Source organism: Hyperoodon ampullatus (assembly GCF_949752795.1).
Source record: "Hyperoodon ampullatus genome assembly, chromosome: 14".
NCBI lineage: Eukaryota > Metazoa > Chordata > Mammalia > Artiodactyla > Ziphiidae > Hyperoodon > Hyperoodon ampullatus.
The window spans coordinates 34,805,893-34,829,759 of NC_136927.1; the positions used below are offsets into that span (position 1 = coordinate 34,805,893).

General features: G+C 48.6%; 1 protein-coding gene across 1 annotated transcript in view; it reads left to right on the forward strand.

The window, feature by feature from the left end:
* Positions 1-23,601, forward strand: part of LOC307063813 (BOS complex subunit NOMO1) — a gene marked incomplete at its 5' end in the record, with an annotated part of 52,797 nt that extends 29,196 nt beyond the window's left edge. The window contains 15 exons of the mRNA XM_079720125.1: positions 1,590-1,653; positions 2,218-2,313; positions 5,366-5,584; positions 5,683-5,765; positions 6,610-6,769; positions 6,912-7,038; positions 8,842-8,955; positions 9,848-9,975; positions 11,407-11,548; positions 15,482-15,565; positions 16,760-16,870; positions 18,320-18,421; positions 19,967-20,086; positions 22,575-22,667; positions 23,049-23,601. Coding sequence (XP_079576251.1) covers positions 1,590-1,653; positions 2,218-2,313; positions 5,366-5,584; positions 5,683-5,765; positions 6,610-6,769; positions 6,912-7,038; positions 8,842-8,955; positions 9,848-9,975; positions 11,407-11,548; positions 15,482-15,565; positions 16,760-16,870; positions 18,320-18,421; positions 19,967-20,086; positions 22,575-22,667; positions 23,049-23,180 — 1,775 coding nt within the window. The 3' untranslated portion in view covers positions 23,181-23,601. The remainder of the gene's footprint in view (positions 1-1,589; positions 1,654-2,217; positions 2,314-5,365; positions 5,585-5,682; positions 5,766-6,609; positions 6,770-6,911; positions 7,039-8,841; positions 8,956-9,847; positions 9,976-11,406; positions 11,549-15,481; positions 15,566-16,759; positions 16,871-18,319; positions 18,422-19,966; positions 20,087-22,574; positions 22,668-23,048) is intronic.
* Positions 23,602-23,867: the final 266 nt, after the last annotated feature.

Genomic DNA, 23,867 nt, shown 5'->3' on the forward strand with positions numbered 1-23,867 from the left:
GGTTCTCTTGTATGAAACACTTATTAATCAGACCTTGAGCTCCTGTATAATCTAGCTCTGCCTGTCACGCTCTGCTCCATTCACTCTGTCCTGTGTTTTAATCAGGATGCCGTTGGCTGCAGGTAACAAAATCTGTACAACAGCCCCCAACAAGTGGGGTTAATTTGGCTCAGTAGCAAAGTCTGGCAGCATCAGGCATGGGTTCAGCAGCTGGTAGATGTTAGGGTTGGTGTCTTCGTGATTCTTTTAGCTCTTTCCCTGGTATTTCTTACCTTGTGTTTTCAAGGTGCCTACTGTTGCCCCAGAAAACTTAATGTTTAAGGCAGGAAGATGAGAAGAGGGGCGGGCAAACTTCGTGTCTTACCGGCCAGAACCATGTCACAAGGAAACTTTGTGTCTTACCGGCCAGAACCGTGTCACAAGGCCACTTTTAGCTGCAAGGGAGCCTGGGGAGGTTGGATTTGCTGCCTGAGGCTGGGCGCATTTTCACCCTAAACGTAAGCAGGAAGGACAGCTGTTAGGGAGACAGCCAGCAAACCTATGGTTCAGATGCTGTGCTCTACCTCAGTGCTTTCCCTGCCCCACCCGCTCTTCACCCAGCTCTGCCTGCCTGCCCATCACTTCTCGGTTCCAGTGTTACTCCCCAGGGAGACTGGCCCCCCAGTGTCGTTGAGAGCTCCCTGCTGTGCTCGTGTCCACAGTGCCCAGTTCCTCCCCTGCCCATACCCGTCACACCTGGTGTGCACGTGGCTGTCGAATGCTCTCTCTCTGTAGACGGCAAGCCCCACGAAGGCAGGGACCGTATCTGTGCCCACCGTGTACCAACACCTGGCACAATACCCGGCCCGAGTGTTGCCCTGTCAGTGTTTGTCAAATGAAAGAACAAACAAAATGAATGAAGAAACCTAGTAATTTTTTTTCTACTCGTAACTGCATTGAGGCTTGATCAGTGTGACAGAAACAGCAGAGGTGATTTGAACTAATTTCATGTTTTGGTCGGTCATATGGCCAAAATGTTGGTTAAAGACCATTTGGGAGAATCCATTGTTACACTTTGCTCCTTCCAGAGACTATTCTGGCAAATGACATCCTATGCCCCTAATCTGAGTGTACCCTGCGTGAGCTCATGGCATGAAAGTGTTTTTGCAGTTGTTCCATAATTTTCTGGGCCTTCCCCTGCCCCATACCCCGTCTTAGGAATATTTATAGGAAGGAGTCCAGGCTGTGGCTGTCTTTTGGATCTTTAACAAAATCTATTAAGTAGAAGATTCTTAGTCTGATTCGCAGTAGAAATGTACTTCCTGTTCCTCCTCCTGCACGTGTCTGTTAGCTTGGTCTGTGTAGACTGAAGTGCTGTGACTTGTTAAATTATGCAAAATGAAAATCCTTGCTTTGTGAGTGGGCCTTTACGTGGATCAGGTCATTGGTAAGAAGCCATCATAGGCGGCGGAAAAGGCATTTCTGATCCCGTGTTGCACATCCATGATAGGTTGTAAGTGAGAGGCACCGCCTTTGGATTTCGGATGTTGGAATTGCTTAGCATAATAGACGCTCTTCTCTGAAAATTACTTTTGATTTCCTGGCTGCAGGCGTGTACAAGGTGACCCCTCGCTCCTGCCACCGGTTCGAGCAAGCGTTCTACACCTATGACACGTAAGCCGGGCGCCGACTGCTCCGGGGTGTCTGTGTGTCTCCTGTGGAGGAGAGTGAGCGTGACTCTCTTCTCCACGCATTGCTGAGAACACGGGAGCTTTTTGTATTGTTTCTGGAAGCGGTAAGGTTAGGCATGGAAAAGAATTTCTAGACAAGGATTTTAAGACAGTTGGGTAAATTACCGAGGAAATGAAGGAGCTCTTCTTTCCCAAGAATCCTGTAAACCCAGGACGGAAGGCTGTGGTTTGGAAGTGGCTTAAATACAATGTTTGTTGAATCTTCCAGCCTCACTGATGAGAATTTCTCAAGCTCAAGTCTACCATTTTTCTATTTTTACAAATGCTTGTGGGTTTCACAGGGAATTGGAGGGTATAAAGTTTTGGTGTGGAGAATCAGTTTACTCTTAAAGACACTTGTATGTATTTCAGGAGTTCTGAAGAGCTAAGAGCAGTGTCACATAGTATATTTCAGGGTCAGGAAGGTCACCCATAAAGGATGTTGTTTGTGATCCTTTGAGAACCGTGAGGTGATGTGGTGTTTTCTTTCCACTTCTCTGATTTATAGGTCTTCACCCAGTATCTTGACGTTGACAGCCATTCGCCACCACGTCCTTGGAACTATCACCACTGACAAAATGTTGGATGTCACCGTGACTATCAAGTAAGGCTAGTGTTCCGTGCTGGGCTGAGCACGGGAGGGTGGTGGACCAGACCTTCTCTAATGGACGCTCTGAAAATTATTCTTGATTTATCTCTAGGCGTAGTACAAACGGTCTTTGCTCTTATACTTATGTGACATAGCTGTAAATTTACAACAGCCTGTTCCTTTCCTTTTATGACTCAGGAATTAACTGTGGATGAGGAAGAGTCTCCTGACAGCTCGTTTCAGCATCTTTAATTTCTGTTTGAACTCGTTACACTTCCTGTCTTTGCTAAGAAAAAAAAAATCTCTGGTTTGTTCACTGTATTTCAAGTGTTTTAGCAAATTCAAAAAAAATTGCCTATTTTTCTTTAGACCCTTTCTCGAAGGCTGGGGAATAGAGATGACACCTTATAAGAGAAGGGTCATGAGAGAAAGTGTATGAAAGGCAGTCCCTCACTGAGGGTCAGGTTTGTGTGAATGTCACCTTTGAGACGAATTTTTGCTGTGTGGTGGGTGCATCTGACACCCTAATTTTCTCAAGAAAGGAAAGAGTTTTGACAATATGACCATCTTTGTCAAATAGAATGGAAATCTGAGTAACTTTCTTCCAGCTTGCCTTATTTGAAGTTGCCTTTCCAGCCGTGTCTCCATCTTTCTGTCCACCCGTCTGTCCATGAAGAAAATATGTATGGAGAATCCTCAGTGGTTAGGCACTGGGCGTAGGCGATAGCCCCTGCCCTCGTGGAACTTAGAGTCTCATGGGGGCAGCGGACAGTAGTCCAAGAGTCACATACAGAACTGTAAAATTACAGCTGTCATAAGTGCTTTGACTTTGACCTTGTCAGGGGGTTGAGGTCCATGCAGGAGAGGTGGGCTTCTGGGGGCCAGCCATGTTAAGGGTCTTAGCTGTGTCCCATGGACACTCTGACATATTTCAAGTAGAGGGATCACTTTCTTTTTGTTTCAAGAAGGTCCCCCTGGCTGCTGAGTGGAGAACAGATAGAAGAGGCGCAAGAGTGGAAGTCGATCGAGGTGGGGGCAGAGGCTCTTGTAGGAGTCCAGGTGAGGGAGGATAGGGGCTTCAGCCAGGCGGATGGCGGTGGGGATGGAGAGAAGTGGACGGGTTGGAGAGTTGTCAGGGAGATTGAGTTGAAGGGACGCGGCAGCAGGCTGACCACGTGGGGTCAGGGAGGGAGGAGTGTCAGGGGCAGCCCGTGGTCTCTGACTGAATTGATGGGATACCTATTCACCAGGGTGACACAGTTTCTAGGAGAAGGACTTGCTGCGTTTGTCTTGTGGGCCTGGCACTTCGCCTGGTGCTGGAGTTAGTATTTTCCTGCTTGGGAAGTATGAATTCCTGGTATGACTAGAAAGTCATATTTTTACCAGTAGTGACTCTGTGTTACGTTGTTTTCAGTCTTCATTAACTTTATTTTTGTAACCTCAGAAGAGTTTTGGTTTGGTTTGGTTTTGCTGAAAATTATGTGAAATGCATCTTCCAGCTGGACATGGCCGGGGGCGGGGTCCCTAATGCGGATCTTGTACTTCCCGGATTCAAAACCAGATTCCTGGTGGTCGCCCTCCAAAGACCTCCTCTGTAGCCTTTCCTGTTTCAGAAATGGCAGCTCCGTCTTTCTCGTTGGTCCTTGACTCTTCTTTCTCTTGCATCCCATACCCAACCGATCCATCTGCAAATCCTCAGCTGTACAATCCTCGGTATCCATGGGGTTTGGTTCCAGGACCCCCCGTGGTTACCAAAATCCACAGATGCTCCAGTCCCTTATAAAATGGAGTTGTATTTGCGTATAATCTATGCACATTCTCCTGTATACTTTAAATATACTTTAAGTCATCTCTAGATTACTTATAATATCCAACACGATGTAAATGCAATGTAAATAGTTGTAAATACAATGTAAATGCTATGTAAATAGTTGCCAGCATGTGGCAAAATCAAAGTTTACTTTTTGGAACTTTCTGGAATATCTTTTCCCCCAAATATTTTCCATCTGCGGTTGGTTGAATCCTCGGATGCGGAACCCGCGGAAATGGAGGGCCAACTGTATATCCGTCATCCAGTCCTTTCTCAGCACCTGGCCTCTATACTTTGGTTCCACCCACCCTTGTCTCTTGCTGGGATTGTTGCCGCAGCTTCCTGTCTGGCTTCCGAGTTTTGGCTGTTGCTTTATAACCGTGTGTTGTTCATGGGGAAGTCCAAGTGATCTTTAAAAGTGGAGACCCTGTCATTCCTCTGTTTAAAACTCCGTCCCCCCAGGGTCCACACCAAGGTTTTCCAAGCCCTAGTCTGACACCTGATCTGGCTCTGCCTGGGTCCCTCTGCCCAGGCCTCCCTGGTCTCCTCCTTGCTGTCCCTTGAGCACGGCAGGGAGCTGCCTCCAAGGCTTTGAGAGACTTTGCACTCGACACCTCCTTGCCTGAGGTCTCCTCACCCAGAGCCAAGCGGTTTGCTCTCTGCCGCCCTTCCATCAGGTCGGCATGGTGTTACCTTATCAGAAGGGACTTGGCTGAGCCCCTAATAAAAAGTAATGCCCCTCGCCTCCCACCAGCTCTTTTATCTTTCCACGCTGCTTTATTTTTCCTTATTGTACTTATCACCTGACAACGTTTTTCTGTTGATTGTCTGCCTCTTCCCACTAGAATGTGGATTCCACGAGGTTGGGGAATGTTGTCTGTCCTGTGTACAGTCTCCCCAGTGCCTGGTTCTCTTGCAGAGTACGTTCTCAATAAAGGTTGAAAGACAGACAGAAGATGGTGGTGTGGAAAGGACTCCATGTCCTACGGGAAATCTGATAAGTCCTTCAAGTCATAAAGTCAGTGGTATTTCATCCCAGCCCAGATCTATCAGATACGTCCACCATGGCAAAGAAGTGCAATTTTTTGTTTTTAAAAAGCTATTAGTTTATTCGAAACAGGAGAAGAATGTGTTGGTGGCGTTCTGAGGTGCTTGGGGTTTTTACTGCTGGATCTCTGCCTGCAGAAATGTCCGATTCCCGCTGACTACAGGGACATGTGACTTCGTCTCTGGACTCTGCTCCTTCCTTTCTTCCAGATCTTCCATCGACAGCGAACCCGCCCTGGTCCTCGGCCCTCTGAGGTCCGTGCAGGAGCTGCGGAGGGAGCAGCAGCTGGCCGAGATCGAGAGCCGCAGGCAGGAGAGGGAGAAGACCGGTGGAGAGGAGGGTGTCGAGGGAAGGACCAAGCCCCCCGTGCAGGAGATGGTGGACGAGTTACAGGGCCCCTTCTCCTACGACTTCTCCTACTGGGCACGGTAAGTGCTCTCCGGCTTTCCCTGCAGGGTCCTCTGTTCTGATGTCCTTCCTCATGGGGGGACAGACCAGCCACATTGAAGTATCTTACTTATTTTAGGTCTGGAGAGAAAATCACTGTCACACCCTCGTCTAAAGAGCTGCTCTTTTATCCTCCTTCCATGGAAGCCACCGTCAGTGGAGGTAAATGTCAGCTCAGCGAGCCGATGACACACCTTTGCGAGTGTTTCTTTCCCTGCAATTAAAATTTTATTCTGTGCTCCTGTTATAGTGAAACCATCTTTGTAAGGCACCTTCAGTCCCCTTTGGCACATAGATCTTACTACTTGATGAGCGAGTGGATGAACAAAAGGTCTAAATCAGTAAACGTAACTTTCACTATTAGAATTGGGGGATCTTTTTGGAAAAGGACTCAGTTTTCCTTGATGTTATCAGGTTGACACCAGAAGGGAGATAAAAAGCAAAAGCATCAGTTGTTGAAATGTCTGAAATGTCTTCGTGAGTCCGAACTGTTGGTGATGTTTATGTTTTTTGGTCAGGATTATGGGAGGGTCTTTTGGGGACTGGATAACCAGAAGTGATTGCTGGTGGAATATTTAGGCTACCAATAGCTTTTCCCAGCATCGTGGGTTCATTAAACCCTGGACGTTTCTGTGTTGGAAGGAGAGTATTGAAGGGCGTGGCTGTCCAGCAGGCAGCCTGTCTGGGGCAGCCTTCCATACCGGTCCTCTGAGGTCCAGCCGCACAGGCTCTGACCTGCAGTAATGGCTTCTCTCCTCACCTGTGGCCTGTGAGAGCCAAGGGAGAGGAGCAGGGGAAAGCCAGCTTTGTTGGCTGTACCTGCTAACATTCCTGGCAGTTGAACAAGGCCATTCATCAATGGTGAGAGGCTTGGGCCACTTGCAGTCACTGAGGATTCTGGTACAGTCAGCAGCCTCATTGGAGCTGGCTTCCAATATCTCAGTTTTAAGCCCTTCTTTAATGGGAAGCCCCAACCTAGTCTTCTGCTTATCTCTTCCCTTTTTAGAAAGCTGCCCAGGGAAGTTGATTGAGATCCAAGGGAAAGCAGGCTTATTTCTGGAAGGCCAAATCCACCCAGAGTTGGAAGGAGTGGAGATTGTCATCAGTGAAAAGGGGGCGAGTTCACCCCTGATCACAGTCTTTACTGATGACAAAGGTGCCTATAGGTAAGGCCGTGACTAAGAAACATTTGCTTGGGATCAGTCGGGGAACCTAGAAAGAAACTGGGGAGCCAGGTTTCCTTGGGGCAGGTGATGCTTCTTCCAGGATTTGAAGCAAAGCCATCTCCAGTGTTTCTTTTTTATTCAGTGTTGGGCCACTGCACAGTGACCTGGAGTATACCGTGTCCTCGCAGAAGGAGGGCTACGTTTTGACTGCGGTGGAAGGAACCATAGGAGACTTTAAGGCTTATGCCTTGGCAGGCGTGAGCTTTGAGGTAACACTGTGTGCTTTTAAAAAGCAGCTTTATGGGGTATAATAGACACACAGTAAGCTGCACTTTGTGTATAATTTGACGGTTTTGACATATGATGACCCCCATGAAAACACTACCACAATCAGAATGGTGGCCACATCCGTCACCCTCCAAAATTTCCTCAAACCCTTGGCAACCCATCTCTCCTGCCCCTCCCCACTGCTCTGATCTGTCTTCTTTCACTATAGATCATTTCGCATTTCCTAGAGTTTTATATAAATGGAATCATTCAGGATGTACTTTCTTTTGATCTGGCTTCTTTCACTTGTAATTAGGAGATCTGTTGACTTTAGCTTGTGTGCATACCTTTTGGGAAGTATTTTAAGCTTTCATCCTTGACTCTGTTCTCTGTCGAAGGATGCAGAATGTCTTTCTCTCTTGCCTCAGTCCTTGGGAAGAAGCATGCTGTGTAATGGACAGAGTGAGTCTGGAGATCCTTGAGACTGAATATTTTCAACATAGAGGCCGAATAAGTTAAAATTCTGCATTGCAGAATGCATTTTAAACCAAACTGAAAGATAGTCAAACTGGGGAGAAATATCTGTACCATAACTAACATTCCCTGTTTACCAGGGACTCCTAAAATCTATAAGAAAAAGACAGCCCAACATGGGACTCCCCTGGTGGCGCAGTGGGTTCAGAATCTGCCTGCCAATGCAGGGAACACAGGTTCGAGCCCTGGTCCAGGAAGATCCCACACGCTGTGGAGCAACTAAGCCCGTGCTCCACAACTACTGAGCCTGCGTTCTAGAGCCCGTGTGCTACAGCTAACGAACCCTGTGTGCCTAGAGCCTGTGCTCTTCAACAAGAGAAAGCCCGTGCTCGCCGCAACTAGAGAAAGCCCATGTGTAGAAACAAAGACCCAGTGCAGCCAAAAATAAATTAATAAATTAATAAATTAATAAATTAATTTTAAAAAAAGACAACCCAACAGAGAAAAGATGAACCAAGGACATGAAAGGCAGTTCACAGAAGTCATCCAAGTCACTCATAAACATACAGGAAACACTCGACTTCGGTAGTCACTGGGGAAATGCAAAGGAAGTTACCATCGAAACACTGGGTCTGGGCTGAGATTTACAATAATCAAGACAATATCCATCTTCTTGGCGAGCATGCATTTTCCCACACATAGGTAATTTGTTGGAGCTGGAAATGGCTACAGCCACCATGGAGGGCAGTCTGGGGGTTTCTTTCTGAATTTTGAGCGCACACATCCAACAATTCTACTCCTAGGAATTGACTGTTTGGAAAAAGAAAATCTTTAAAAACTTAAGTGCACGAAGATACACACGCTCGGGGACATTCAGATCGTCTCTCCTTTTCCATCACAAAACTCGGTGGCTAGCCTGTGTGCCATTGTTGGCTGACCTCTGCTTTAGAACGATATGGCAGCTGTTCCGAAGCAGCGAGGCTGGTCGGTGGGGACTGGTGGACGAGGGCAGCCGGGAAAGTGGCTGAGGGCAGAGAAAGCAACTTGCAGTTACAGAACCGTACAGTTAGGGGGCCTCCCCCAGCCCCACCAGATCAGTTACGAAGTCTGTCAACAGCAGCCATAATGCTGATAAGATTTGTGTGGGCACAGATTTCTGGAAGGCTGCACACCAAACTATTAACATTGGTTACCCTGGGATGAAGAGGAGACCTTTTGTCTCCCCCAGTGAATAACAGTAAAAGAAAAACAACCCATTAAGGATTACCTCTTGACTTGTTCATGGTTAATATGAGTTAACCTTGCTCTGGGGTTCCTTTTTCCACCCCCAGATAAAAGCTGAAGATGACCAGCCCCTCCCTGGGGTCCTCTTATCCCTCAGCGGTGGTGTGTTTCGTTCCAACCTCTTGACTCAGGACAACGGCATTCTGACCTTCTCAAACCTGGTAAGGTGTCTGGTAGTTTACTGCCTGCCTGACTCCCCCATGAGAGTGCGGGGACACGGCGGCCGTGACTTGTGTGTTGCTTGACAACGTGAGAACAGAAAACCAGCCTGGAGTGTTTTACGTTTCTTCGGGGACCAGACGTAATTAGAGGATTGCTCTCACTAGAACTTAATGCTGCTGATTCGTGTTCCCTTCTTCACAGACTTCTTGTTTTCTGGTCACCCCCTTGTCACTGAGACAGAGTAATTAATTACCCCGGCCTCAGCGGCTCCTGTCTTAGGCATCCCTTTGTTTTACCACAGGATCGCGCTGTTTATAATGCCGAGTCTCATTCGGGAGTTGAGCTCGTGTTTCTTCTGCAAAGCACACTCCTCGTGGTGGGAGGATAGCACCCATTTTTCACTGGGGATGTAGAATGAGGCCCTGAGTGGTGGGCACTCAGGAGTGCACGTCAATTGGCCATCTTGTCCGTCCTGGGAATAAAGTGACTGTTATAGAGATGTCGCAAACAGGCAGTGAGGTGTATCTGAAAGATCACATGCTGTGCAGTGATGCGCACCCAGCTTCAAATCTTCCATCTGCTACTTACTTGCTGGGTCATCTCAGGCAAGTTACTTGACCTCTCTGAGCCTCAGTTGCTTCCTTCATAAAATTCACGTATGATTTCTACCCCACAGCGTTCTTGTAGGTGCACCAGGATGACAGCTGCTGTTAGAATTGTAATTGCTGTCACTGTAATGATTTATTGTAGAGTTAGAGTTACCATTTCTGGGTGTCTAGGAAGCCATGGAGCTCTTGGGCCTAATTCTGGTCCATCATGACTTCAGCCACCCCCTTTGAAGCCATACCTAGATTTGCAGCAGAGGCTCAGTTTGTGGTTGTCTCTCGGCAGAGCCCCGGCCAGTATTACTTCAAGCCCATGATGAAAGAATTCCGGTTTGAGCCATCCTCGCAGATGATCGAGGTGCAGGAGGGGCAGAACTTGAAGATCACCATCACCGGCTACCGCACGGCCTACAGGTAGGCAGCCCCACCTGCACCCCTCTCTCCCAAGCCTGGGCTGTGGGATCACACTCACGCTTCTGTTCTCTAGAAACTCATCCCAGTCTTCATACTGATTTTATTTGGAAGACAAGGGACATAAGATATGAGGTCCACAGGCTCCTGACTGCTGCCGTTTTCTTCTAATATCTCCAACAAGTGTCCCCCCTTTTTTTCTTTTTTCTTAATTTTAATTTTGGCCATGCCAGGCAGCTTGTAGGATCTCAGCTCCCTGACTAGGGATCGAGCCCAGGCCACAGCAGTGACAGTGCTGAATCCTAACAACTAGGCCAACAGGGAACTCCCTTCAAATGAATGATTCAGTCACAAAGTTCCTATTTTGAAATTGGCCTGGAAGACCCTATTTAGTTCCTAAAAATTTTCATTTTTTAAAAAAGTTTGAAACTTGAGTTACATTTTGAAAAGGAGGAAATGCATTCACTTGAGTGAAACTTGGAAATGCTGGAAAGAGTCTGTACAATGTGAAGTTTCCCTCCTGTCCTGGTCTCCGAGCTACCTAGGTTTTCCAGTGTTTCTGAATACTTTCAGAGACGGTTTATACAAATATTAGTAAATATATTTATACACATTCACAAAAGCACTCGAGGCAAAGATTGATTAATCAGAAGGAGTGGGTTTAGAAAAATGGACCATTGGGCTTCCCTGGTGGTGCAGTGGTTGAGAGTCCACCTGCTGATGCAGGGGACAGCGGTTCGTGCCCCGGTCCGGGAGGATCCCACATGCCGCGGAGCGGCTGGGCCCGTGAGCCATGGCCGCTGAGCCTGCGCGTCCGGAGCCTGTGCTCCGCAACAGGAGAGGCCACAACAGTGAGAGGCCCGCGTAAAACACACACACACACACACACACACACACACACACACACACACACACACACACACACACACACACACACACACACACACACACACACACACACACACACACACACACACACACACACACACACACACACACACACACACACACACACACACACACCTGGACCATTTTCAATCGAATATAAAAATGGAATGAAAGGGGAAGTGACTTATTTTCATTTTATTGGATGCTTCATTATTTAAATTAAAGCTTAACAAAAAAATACAATAAAGTGGAATAAAATAAAGCTTAGCCTTTCTAAATTACAATTTTCTGGAGCATCCCTTAGAATGTACAAGAAGAGAAATTGATGACAGCCTTCTGGCTGGCCTGAGCCCTCCGGCAGGAAGGCTCAATTTGCAAGTGACACAGCTAGAACTGAGTTGTCTGGGTCATTTGGGGCACAGTTCTTCACTGAGCTATTTTGCACTGTAAATTGTTAGTAAATGCAGGACACTTTCCCTGAAATCTTTTGTGTGCTTCAGAAAACCCCAAGAATGTCATGTTCTGTTTCTTCTCTCGTCCCTCTAGTTGCTATGGTACAGTTTCTTCCTTAAACGGAGAACCGGAACAGGGTGTTGCCGTGGAAGCAGTGGGCCAGAACGACTGCAGTATTTATGGAGAAGACACCGTGACGGACGAAGAAGGGAAGTTCAGGTTACGTGGATTGCTGGTGAGCCTTTGGACGTGTTTCATTAGTGGATTTTTTCATACCAAGTTCAGCGGTGCCTTGTCGTGCCCCCAGGACTGCTAGGAATGGGGTCGAGAACGTTGCCAGGGCAGCGTAGGTTCTGGAACTCTTCCCAATCCCTATTGTAGCTGACATACTTATCTTTTATGTAGCTGATGTACTGGGTTGGGGGTTTTGTAGCAAAATAAAGGTGGAAAACCATGGGTTTGGTGCACCTTTTGCCTAGCATGCATAGTGTGGCTCAGGCCAGGGCTCTCAAACTAGATGCCTGTGGCGCCAGAAGACAAGTGTGAAAGGCTGGAGGATGCTGGGTGCCTGGTAGGGAGCAGTGCGGACTGCGGGGCCCTGGAGAGGGCCTGGCCCACGAGAAGGGGGCAGCTGCCACTCAGCTCCAGCTCTACACAGCTGTGTGGGAAGACAGACTCAGGGTTGCCAGATCGTTTTGAGTTTGTAAAAATGTGAAAACTTCTGATTTTTAGATGTTAACAACCAATTAAAAAAAAAACCCACAACTTTGTGCAGGCCAAATAACCGACTTATTTGTCCTTTTGGCTGCTCAATTGCAACATTTGGTTCAGAATTTATGGTGCCTTTTTCCTCACTTTTACTTGCACATCCATACATTCATTTGCTTGTTCAGCAGACACTAAGTAGGAGTCACCGAACAAGAATGTGGGTTGATGGCACCCACTGAACAGGGCCACTTGGATCCAGGGTTTGATCCTCAGCCTTTCAGATTCACAAACTGGATGTTCTTAGTTGACCCCAGGGATAGTCGTACACCTCTTGGCAACTGACTGATGTTTGCCTGAATCGCGTGAGCTGAAGTGCAAATCCGTTTGCCAGTTTACTTAGATATGTTGGGGCGATGCTGTCCTTTCCCAAAGGTAAGAACATCCATGTCCATTGTCCGCCCCACTCGCAGATATGGGGAAGTCAGGTCAGGAGGTTGCTTGGGGAGTGAGGAGGGTTCAAAAAGCTGAAGGAGGAAGATGGGCTTGGGGAGGACTGGAGAGCATATGTTCTGATGGCCCAGCCGGATGCACACCTGCAGGTGGGCTCCCTGTGCCCTCTGCCCACCACTCCCCGTCTTCAGTATCTTCTCCTCACACTCGGCGAGACAACGGTGCTCTTGCTCCCGCAGGAGTCTGGATAGCCTGACCGCGACGCTCCCTTCTCGCTCTCCTCTGCCCTTGGAGAGGCCCACCCTCTGTGGAGCATGCTGCCACCAGGACACTGCTCCTTGCTGTCCCTCAGGCCTGCTTTCCTTTCTCGTAGCAGTGGTTCCAGAGAGCACAGAGTGGTGGCGGCAGCATGGATGTCCCCCGCCCCCGGGCCGGCTGTAGCCAGGGCCCCCGGAGGGGTGATGGGTCCTTAGAGCCAGCTTCTCTGTCTCCTGCGTTCAGTGCAGGCCCAGCCTTTGAAATTTAGTCCTTCATAGGCTGCACTAATGCCTTTCTCCCTGGGTTTGAATCCTGCCTCCGGCATTTCTTAGCTGTGTAAGTTCAGGCAAGTGTCTCGTGTTTTTTATGTGTTTCATTGTCTGAGGATGAGAATAACGTCTACCTTCCAGGATGGCTGTGAGTATTAAGTGAGTTAATACACGTAAAACACATGGAGCAGTGCGTGACACACTGACTCCGTAAGTGGTAAAAGCAAGAACAGACAGCACCTTCCCCTGAGGTGGTCCTCACCAGAACTGCCAGCTTAGGTGTTTGTTTGCAGCTTTTCTTGGTCTAAGTTAGCAGCAGGTGGAGGGCCTGGCAGGCGCCTGTGCACTTCAGTCTGCCTTCCCCTGGCCGGGGCTGGGGGGACTCGGTGTTCCAGGCTCACCTCCCTCTTACGGTTGTAGGAATGCAGATTCTGCATCACCGTGTTGGTTCTTCCGAGGGTCTTACTGGCCCAGACATGTTTCTCTAAACTCACCAACTTAACACGTTTTATTTAACTAAAACGAATATAGTTTTCTTCTCCACGACAATAGATTTCCGTTTTAGATGATGCTGCCCCACACCCTCCTCGTAATAGGTGTTAATTCATTAGTGCTTTCAGTGTTGTTTAGAGTCGCCCCCTTGTGGCAGCCCACGCCTTTTTCACGTGCCAGGCCTCAGATTCTGGAGGAATAGCCTAAGGCTAGACGTTTCCCATCAAGGGTTTAGATTTGAGTTTTCCAGTCTCCCAGAGGACACCAGGCTGGAGAGCCCTTGTTGAAGATTTCCTAAGGATTTCAACCCCCTTTAGAATTCATTTCCCCAGTTGATCTTTCCGGGCAGTGTACTTGTCAAGGCATCTTGGGTGAGAAGCTGCATCCTTAGATGTTGCTGCCAGAGGCTGAAGGTGAATCCCAGAGTCAGCTGGCCAGGAGCGAGGAGTAGGGCCGGTTAGGATGGGAGCAGCTGCCCGATGGGCTCCTGCCCGGCTGGGCATGGGCATGAGGGGGCAGTGCCTGTCCCTTCTTTTCTTTACAAATTGCTATGCATGTCTTTCTTTTCTGAGGTGCAGGTAGATATTTTGAACCAAACCCAGTGCTGCTAGTCCTCACTGAGGTATAAAGTGAATTAATACAATCATTATTGGTGATCATAAATTTGATTGTTCTTGTTTTTTTAATAATAGCTTTATTGTCTCTGTAAAGGTACCGTGTGCTCATTATAAAATAGTTCAAGCAACATATCAAGGATAAAATTTTGAAAGGGAAAAAAAAATCACCCTTAAGCTACCACCTGGAAGGGCCCCTGGTTAATGTAGAGCGAATGCCCTTTCGGACACTGCTCTGCCCGCACACAGAGAAGAAGGTCACAGTGCACACGATTTTAGGAGACCAGGGCCGTGTTATCCTCGCTAACGTATAGATCAACAGTTATGATCTCAGGGTTGTCCCCTCTTGGATGCACACGGTCAACTTTGAACTTGGCCTCGGCTCTAGATCCTAATGTGTCATCGGGTCCAGTGTGCAGTTGATGATCAGCAATTGGTTGTTTTAAAAGTTTTTAAAACCCCGCTAGTATAAGTGATCTGTCATCCTTTGCAGAAAGATGCAGATCTTTTCTTTTAATAAGTGTGTAAGAAAAAAAATAGTTCAGAAGTTGACAAACAGTGGGTTCTTTTATACTCTTAAAGCCTTGCGTAAAGCTGAATTTTGTCTGATTTGCAGCCTTCCGAGAAGGCTCGTATCTTGAACTCATATCTTTCTTTATTAGAGTTGCAACTAGCCCATACAGCAATGTAAGAAACAAACAGAAGACTTCATTTCTTCAAGGCAGTTTACTTCCCTCTATTGGAAAATTGTCATAATGTGCTGGCTTTCTTAGAACAAAGTACTTTACTGCTATCTACCAAAAAATTATCTAAGTAAATAATATACATCCTTCATGTGTGCAGTGTCAAGAAAAAAAGTTTTTTTAGAAAAGTGTGGGTTTTTTTTTTTTTTTGGTAAACATCATATATGCCTATACATTTGAGGAATAGAATAAAATGTATAAAGAAGAAATCTGTTTTAAAAAAGGGAAAACCTCAAATCCCACTTCCCAGAAATAATACCCCTTTGGGAATGTCATTCCAGATACCATTCAGTGCACATACACAGCTAGAGGGGCGGGCTGGGCAGCAAGGAAAGAATAATTTTATCAGAATAAGCATATCATGCTTGCAGTTTTGGAATCAGAAACCACATTTAATTTCCCTTGGGTAGGAGAAACTGAATGGGGTTTGAAGGAATTGTAGAATTTCAGGAAAATGTTTCTGCATCAGGGTGCTTTTTCAAGGAACTCTTAAGAAGGTTAACCGGCCACATCCTAGGAACTGAGGTGGAACAGGAAGGCGCCCGTCTGATGGGGGCCTGCAGGCAGAGCAGGCTCAGATCAGGTCTCGTGACAAGCCCCTTTCCAAAGAAGTGACTCCTGCATTTGTTTGCAGCCGGGATGTGTATACCACGTTCAGCTCAAGGCAGAAGGTAACGACCACATTGAACGGGCCCTGCCTCACCACCGGATCATCGCGGTATGACATGAAATTCTTCAGTGGAATCGTGGCATGATTGCTTCCCTGATCAAAAATCCTTCAGCACTCCTCTGGCTGTCTGCCTTTCATCTGTTTCGGCCGGGGCGGGGTGCGGGGGGTGCTTTAAATCCTAATTAAGGGCCCTCTTGGAATAGCGTCATTTTCACAAGGAGCATTTTCTTGGGCTTTTAATGAATAGCATCGCTGTCGTGCATCCAGAGAAGAAATCCCAGCTGTTGTTTCCCCACTTCCCCTGCAAGTTCCTATCACTATTCTGCAAGTTAAGGATCTTAAGGGCTAAGTAGCATTTCAAATCAAGGGAGGGTAATAAAGAGAACATGGGCTTAATTGGTGACGGGGCCGCCCACTTTTCTTATATTTAGATGACCTTGTTTTCCCACCAAGGAGAGCATCTTGATCTTTAGGATCACAACTTAGCTAATTGATACCTAAAGAGGCAGCCCTCCAGGTCACAGGAAGTGGCCTTGGAATCATTTGCAGTGAGGTTTTCTTCCATGGAATAAGTCTTGTTCGCTAGAGTAGAAGGCTTGGGTGGACAAGAGGGCCTGCCTCTTGCTGGCTTCATTAGGTGGCAATAGGCATAAAGATTATGAGGTGTTAGGAGGCCGGTGGGCCGTTAAGGACTTTGGGGCCTAGAAAATGAGTTTTCTTGATGTCTTTATGGCACCTGGCATTTTAAATGGTTGTGATGGCTATGTCTTATAATTTTGTATTTCCCTGCCATGGGGACTCAGACCAGATCACAGGCAGTCATGTGGACCAAGGTTCCACATATGAAAAGGTCACAAACCGGGGCACACACCCACCCGGGGGGGCAGCTGGAGCTTGGCTCCTGCCAATCCCTGCCAGGCAAGAACATCTTTCCCTTTTTTCAAGAAAAGCTGGGAAATCTGGCTTTTTTAAAAATGAAATTTCTTTTTTTGAATGTTGACAAGTCATTAAAAATTAGAAAAAAAAAACAACTGTGCTTGTCAAACAAAATGTGCCCACGGGCCACGTGTCACCCACCTCCTGTCAGTTTGGGACCATAGACTCAGGCTGCTGGAACGGCAAGCTTTGCTCCCTGAATACAAAGTGAAGTCAGCTAGGAAATAGCTCCTAGGAGACCCCCCGGCTGGAGTAGAAGTCCCCCTTCCAGCATCCTCAACCCGAGTCTTCCTTCTCTCTTCCCAGGTTGGGAATAACGACATTGATGACGTGAACATCATAGTTTTCCGGCAGATAAATCAGTTTGACTTGAGTGGAAATGTGATCACTTCATCCGAGTATCTTCCTACATTATGGGTGAGGCCAGATTTTTAAGGTTCAAGTGCCCTGTTCTTTCCGGCTTCAAGATGAGAGGGAGCAGGATATCCGGGCCTGTCTAGCGCTTGCTTTAGCTGGGGGTTGAGGTTGAGATTTAAGAATCTTCAATCCCAGCATGCCTCTGGGGGAATGATTCCTGACTGCTGGAGAGACACATGGTCCAGTTTCAGATCACTGTTTTGCCCGCCGTGTGTGTCTTTGGAAGCATCACAGTAGAAACCTAATGAACGAGCAATACAATCTGGAGTGTAAAACAGAAAGATGGTTTTAGGGCAAAGCACCTCGTCACTTTCTAGATTCTGTGCAGGGTTGGGGTGATGGGCAGTGGACCTGGAGTCAGACAGTCCAGGCTGGCTCCTGTCCCACAGTTACTCACCTGGCTGCCTCGGGCACCCCCTCATTCCCGTGGGCCTCTGTCCCCTGCTCTGTGATACCACGGAGTTGGACTCAGTGGCCTCTTAAGGCCTGCTGGAGCTCTAACAGAACCCGCATGTCTGCAGTTAATGAAGAAGTGTCTGTACAGTGCCCTGTGATGCCTGGAAGGATGTTACTGAATCGCCATGGGGAAGTATTTTTCAGAGGCACATGTAATGTATACAGTGAAGCATTTGACTTGAGTGAGAACATGTGCTTAGGTTAACTCACCTCAGCTGCCCTTCAGGGGCTGCGGGCATGTTGCCTATGGGCCTGGTGGGTGATGCCCGAGTGTGAAGAGGGCTGGGCAGGGATGGGGAAACTGGAGGGAGGGGATGGCGCCAGGGCTGTACCTCCCGTGTCTCACGCCCCATTGCAGATGGTAGTGGGAACAGGCAGCGAACCTGGGCTGGAGAGAAAGAAAGGCCACCAACAAAGCACTGAACTGCTTCTGGAAGCAGCCAGAGAACCAAACGCAAAATGGGAATGCATTTCAAGTTTAAGGAATACCTGTGGGGTTGAGGTTACAGCATGTGGGAGGCCACGCCAGGTGGGCGAGGCTGGCAGTGAGGAGGGCTGGGTCCCAGGCTCTACCAGGCGATAACTGTGTGACCTTAGGTGATGCACACTCTCTGAGTCTCCATGGGGATGACTACCATGCCTGTTTAATAGCCAGGATTGGTGACGATGTATGTGAAGTGCCTGTAGCAGGCCTGGCATGTTATAGACATGTTAGAAGCTATTCTCTTCAATAGTATCACTACACTATTTTGAGTGTTAATGTAAGTTATCAGAATCTATTTTAAAATCTTAACATTTCGACACGTGCCACGTCACTGGCATCTCAGATGCATTAGGAATGGCCTGTCGAGGGTGGACGGTTGCTCTTTCAAAGATCCATGTTTCCAGAGATCCTCTCCCCACAAGAGAGAAGCTGACCCGAGGGTGTCTGAAATGCAATGTTTATCGTGTTTTCAGTTTTAAAAGCACGCCCTCTTTGTCTCTGCTCTCCAGGTAAAGCTTTACAGAAGTGACAACCTGGACAACCCGATCCAGACGGTCTCCCTGGGCCAGTCCCTCTTCTTCCACTTCCCGCCCCTGCTCAGAGATGGCCAGGTGATGCCCGCTCCACTCTGCTTTCTGTCTTTGTCATATTGGTTGCACTTTTCAGCTAAGGAAACACAGTTCTCCCATTTTTCCCCCCTTATACCACCTTGCTGGCACAGTTGATGTCGTGCTTTCTGAATCAGAGGAGGTGGGGCTCTCTAAGGATTAGTTTTTTGGAATTAGCTCTTTTTCTATTTACAAAAATAATACACATTCATGGCAGGAGATTGGGGAGGGGGGTGGAAATCAGACATAATCCCGTCATCCAGAAGTAACCACTGTTAATGTGCTGATAGGTTTCCTTTTGGTCTTTTTTTGATTCATGTGCACATGTGTGTATAAATATAAATACACATATATATTTATTTTGATAATGCAAAGCTGGGACTGTTTTGTACATTGTTTTGTAGTCTTTGCTTGTACATTGTTTTGTAGTCTTTGCTTTTCAATGAAAACTATATCACAAATATTTTCCCCATCGTTAAATCTTCCATAGCATGATATTTAACGGTTGCACAGTAGCCCATGATAGAGGAAATACTATAATCTATTTAACCAAGGCCTTAATGTTCATCACTTACTGATTATAGGATGTTTCCTATCCATTTTAATTGGGCAGAGCAAGCTATCGTGGCTGGCGCGGTGGCAGCAAACTTTGCAGAGAACTTGGTCCCTTTCCGGGGGACTTAGCCTAAGGGTGTGAGTAGCGAGCCTGTGTGTGTGTGGTCCCTCCCCCGGCTTCTTACCACTTGCCACGGGGATGATACTCTATGGCCTTTTTCGGCGTGAAATGGCTGTGAAATAACGAAGCAGGTTGTGATGGAGTTTGGGGCCTCCTCCCCACTTCTCCAGGTGCCCTTTGTAATCGAGCCACTTTCGGCAACACAACAGCATGGACACAAACTCCCCTGGGCTCACAGCCTGCTTGGTACCCTACAGCTGAGAGACCCTGGGCATGTCATGCTTCACCTCTTCAGGCCTCGCTCTCCCCATCTGTGAAATGGGGGCAATAATCCTGATCTTGTCAGTGGTTGAGAGCAAAACAGGCATTTACCTAATGTGCTCATGGCACCGGGCCCCTGGTCAGGGCTCAGCACACCAGGACCATGACCGTCACTGGAACCACTGCAGAGACGCTGCGTCTTAGAACTCTCCAGCTAATGAGCCACTTAAGTATCGTCCCTTGAAAGTCAACCTTGTTTTAGATTAAAAACAGTCTTCCTCAGTTTGATCATGTGCCCCCCTCATCAGAACTGACTCATCAGAACTGTATGTGTTTCATAAAGTCAGATTCTCCAAGGACCACCGTAGGTGCAGTGGTTGGATACGCTTGTAAAAACGAGCTCTGAGCGCCTCTTCAGAGATGTCAGGGACGCACGGCTGTCACTGCTGGAATAGCCTGCTGAGGCCGCCCCTTGGGAGTTAGCAACCTAGGCTTGGAGGTGTAAACTTGGGGATTTCTTTAGAAACATAAAGTCCTTTACATCACAGTCATACGTTAGGAGTTAGTTTTCTTTTGCTTTATGAAAACAACAACTTCTTCCCTGTGCACAGAACTACGTGGTGCTTCTGGACTCCACGCTGCCCAGGTCCCAGTATGACTACGTCCTGCCGCAAGTGTCCTTCACGGCAGTGGGCTATCATAAACACATCACCTTGATCTTTAACCCCACGGTAAGGAGGAGGGAGTTTCTGGGTGTAGGGTGTGAAGAATGGTTCCAGGTGCCACTGAGTGCTTTTCAGAGCCCATCCCATGTAGGAAGTTGGTGGGAGTCATCATCCCTGATGTAGAGAGAAGGCTGGGGGCTCGTGCGTGGCAGAGCCCGGACTCACACGTGGCTCCTCTGCTGGTTTCTGGCTCATGCTCGGTGACTGGGCCCATGATCTTACCTGGATAGAGGGTTCCTCCCAGTTCCGCTCAGCAGAGACTCGCTCACAAAGTGCCAAAGAGACGAGCACGTGGGGGAACCATTTGTCTCTGAGTGGAGGTGCACGGTGACCCTAGGGGAGGGAGAGGGCCTCTGCGGAGGGTGCTGGGGCTGCAGTCTGGGACACCTACCAGGGCTTGCCAGGACACTCCCTTGGTGCAGGGAGCCACGTGGGTGGCCTGGGCAGGACAGAGGTGCCGCTTGGCGGGGGCCAAGCAGCCAGGCCTCGTAGCTGCTACCAGGAGTGTGGTCCCACATCTGAGATGGTGAGAGCAGGGCCATGTGCCAGGGAAGGGATGGCCTGGCGGGGTGTCCTGCTGGTCCTCACGACAATCCTTCCATGGGGAAGGAATTCTTCCATTTTTTATGGAGGCTCAGAGAGGCTGAGTGACTTACCTGGAGGTGGTCAGCAGATCCGGGTTTTACCACATTCCAGCCGTCTGCTGGACAGCTCATTGCTGTGACCGTAAGGGCGCTTTGCTTTATCCCGTGTTGAATGTCAGTACCGACAGCCACGTTATTGATGCTTGACCCAGTATTTCATGCACTGCTGACCACTTCACACACCTCATCTTGTTGAACTTTCACAACATTCGCCTGCAGTAGGTGCTGTCTGTATTATCCCCATTTTATAGTTGAATCAACTTAGTCTTAAAGTGACTGCCCGAGATTACACGGGAAGACCTGTCCTGGAGCCTAGACTGCGGTCCTCAAGGCTTCTTCTCATAATCGCTCTGTTACTTCCCACTGACTTCAACTTCTCCTTAAGGATTTACTTTAATGGAAAACGGTTTGGGATCTAAGACATGTCAACAAATGTTGGAGTAGGCAGTTAGGGATGGAGATCTGTTCCTGCCCTTCTGTTTATTAAGGGACCATCTCACTCTGCCTCACTCATCTCAGGTCAAAAGGCCCCTCAGTCATTCTCCAGCCTACGTGTTCTCAGATATTTTGGTCTTGGGACCCCTTTACACTGTTAAAAATTGTTGCGAATCTCAAAGAGCTGTGATTTATATGGGTTATATATATATTTATCATATTAGAAATTAAAACTGAGAAATGCTGAAAACACAAGAATCCATAAGCCACACGCCCCATTACCTGTCAGAGTCATGACATCATCACATTTGCAGCCTCTGGGAAAGTCCACTGTACACTTGTAAGAGCATGAAAATGGCACGTAATATCTTAGTATTATTATGAGAATAGTTTGGACCGTGCAGATCTCCTGAAAGGGAGGCCCCTGGGCTGTATCTTGAGAACCAGTGCCCTGGCCCGTTAACCTGTTTTATCGTCAACCGAAAGTTATCTTTTAATTTATTTGTTTCTGTTGTCAGGGTGGAGTGGGCTAGTTAGGATATAGGTTCATTTGCTGTTACAGAGACCCAGCATTTCAGGGGCTTTAGCAAGAGGGAAGTTTCTGTCTTATGTCAGCACCAGGAGTGAGCAGTCCAGGGGTCATATGGCAGCTCCAAGGTGCCGGGGCCCCCAGCTCCTTCTCTCCCGTGGCTCTGCCATCCTCCAGCATGTCGCCAACCTTCCGAAATGACTCACTTGGCTGGAGGCTGTCTGGCCAGCAAGGAAGGAGGGCACACCATTTCTCTCCAAGGGTACAGCCTGGGTGTTGCACCGTCAGTTCTCTTCCTGTACCGTTGGCCAGAACTGGTTCCAGGGCCCCACCTGGCTGCGAGGGAGGCTGGGGAATGTGGTCTGTTCTGACTGGCCCAGATGAAAGTCAGTCCTTCCACTGGAAGGAAGCGTGAATGGCCCCTGGGACCCAGGCGCTGCTTCTCCTCCTCACTGGGTATGACCCCTGGGACTAGCTTACTGCCCACTGTGTCCCCAAGCCTGGAACAGTGGGTTCTCGATGCCTCCTTGTAGGAAAGAGTCCCTGTGTGCGGCTGGGACTCAACAGAATGAGACCCTTCTGCTTTTCAACCACAGGGGTTCCCTGCGGCCCGCAGCTGTTTGTCCTGTCAGTTTAGACAGTGAAGGGTGCGGGGGTGAGTAGCACCTTGTTATTGGAATCTGGTTATTCCAGAGCTTCAGAGAGCAAGTGAGGAGAGTTTGTGCAGCAGAGGATTCACTTGAGATTTATCTGCATCGCTTCGGTTCCTTACTTTGGGTACTGAGTGTGCCAGGGGTCCCAGGGGGGCCGGCTCAGAAGCCGGGCGCATCAGGACTGTGGATGGAGCACTGGTGTCTTGGGGTGACGGTGCTCTCGATGTTTGCAGAGGAAGCTGCCCGAGCAGGACATCGCGCAGGGATCCTACATCGCCCTGCCTCTGACACTGCTCATCCTGCTGGCTGGCTACAACCACGACAAGGTAGGGGGTCCTGAGACCTCATGGGCAGCAGATGTGTTGGGGGGAGGGATCCCTCATGACTGGGACGTGGCAGTGGAAGAACGTCCACTGTTACAGAGGTTACAGCATTTTAGGTCATGTCCAATCCCTAAGGCCTCCTTGCAAGGCCAGAAACCTCTTGTAACAGCTCTCCTAACCCTTAAACCTGGAGTACCTCTGGGTCTCTGGTGACCGTCTCTAGTACAAAGACCTGCCCTGGTCTGAACTGAGATCTGCCTGAGAGCACAGAGCAGGTGGTGACGGGGGCTGGGGAGGGAGGGGCGCGGGGGAGGGTCTCTGATGTCCCACTGGACGGAAGTCTTCTCCTGGCGTCCCCCACTCTCATACTCTCTCTCTTTCCAGCTCATTCCCTTGCTGTTGCAGCTGACAAGTCGCCTGCAGGGAGTCCGAGCTCTCGGCCAGGCAGCCTCTGACAGTAGTGGCCCGGAAGACGCTAAGAGACAAGCGAAGAAACAGAAGATGAGGCGGACGTGAGGGGAAGAGGCCAGGAAGTCTCCCTCGGGACAGGTCCCTGGCGCGGAGGACACGCTGCCTGTCCCCACCCTCCCCTCGCCCGGCCCCAGTGCCATACCGTGAATGGACCCTCCTGTCACTCCGCTGAGCACAATTGATTTTCTGAGTTGAAGATAATTTATTATTATTATTTTTGTCAAAGAAGTATTTAAGCTGTGCCGGTGGTGTGCGAATGTAATCCTCAGTCTTCTGCTTCATTTGCAAGAAGAGTTCTAGTAAATGGGGGCTCTGGCCCCCTAATCAAGCACCTGTTGGATTGACCTTCCCCTTAACTTCCCTGTGCATTTGAGGTCCCTGCTAGAAACCACACAGCCTGTGTCTACTACTGGAAGGGTGTGTTAGGAGGTAAAACTCAATAAAGTTGCCCGTTTGTTTTGTTGTAGGTCATCTCAGGTGTAGTCCTTGGATGACACGGGCCTAATGCTGGGGTCACCGACTAAGCCGCCTGGAGGGGCACGTGGGTCCTGAGTGAAGGCGAGATGACACACGGCAGCTGGCTTTTGGCCTCAGTGGTGGTAGGAAGACGGGGGAGGGGGGGCTGTGGCACAGCAAAGAGCCCCACCCCCACCTGATCTAAAGGAGCCCGAGGTTCTCAGGGGCTCTGGCTCTCGGGGGCTCTGGCTCCCCGGCGCCCTGCGGGAACATGCG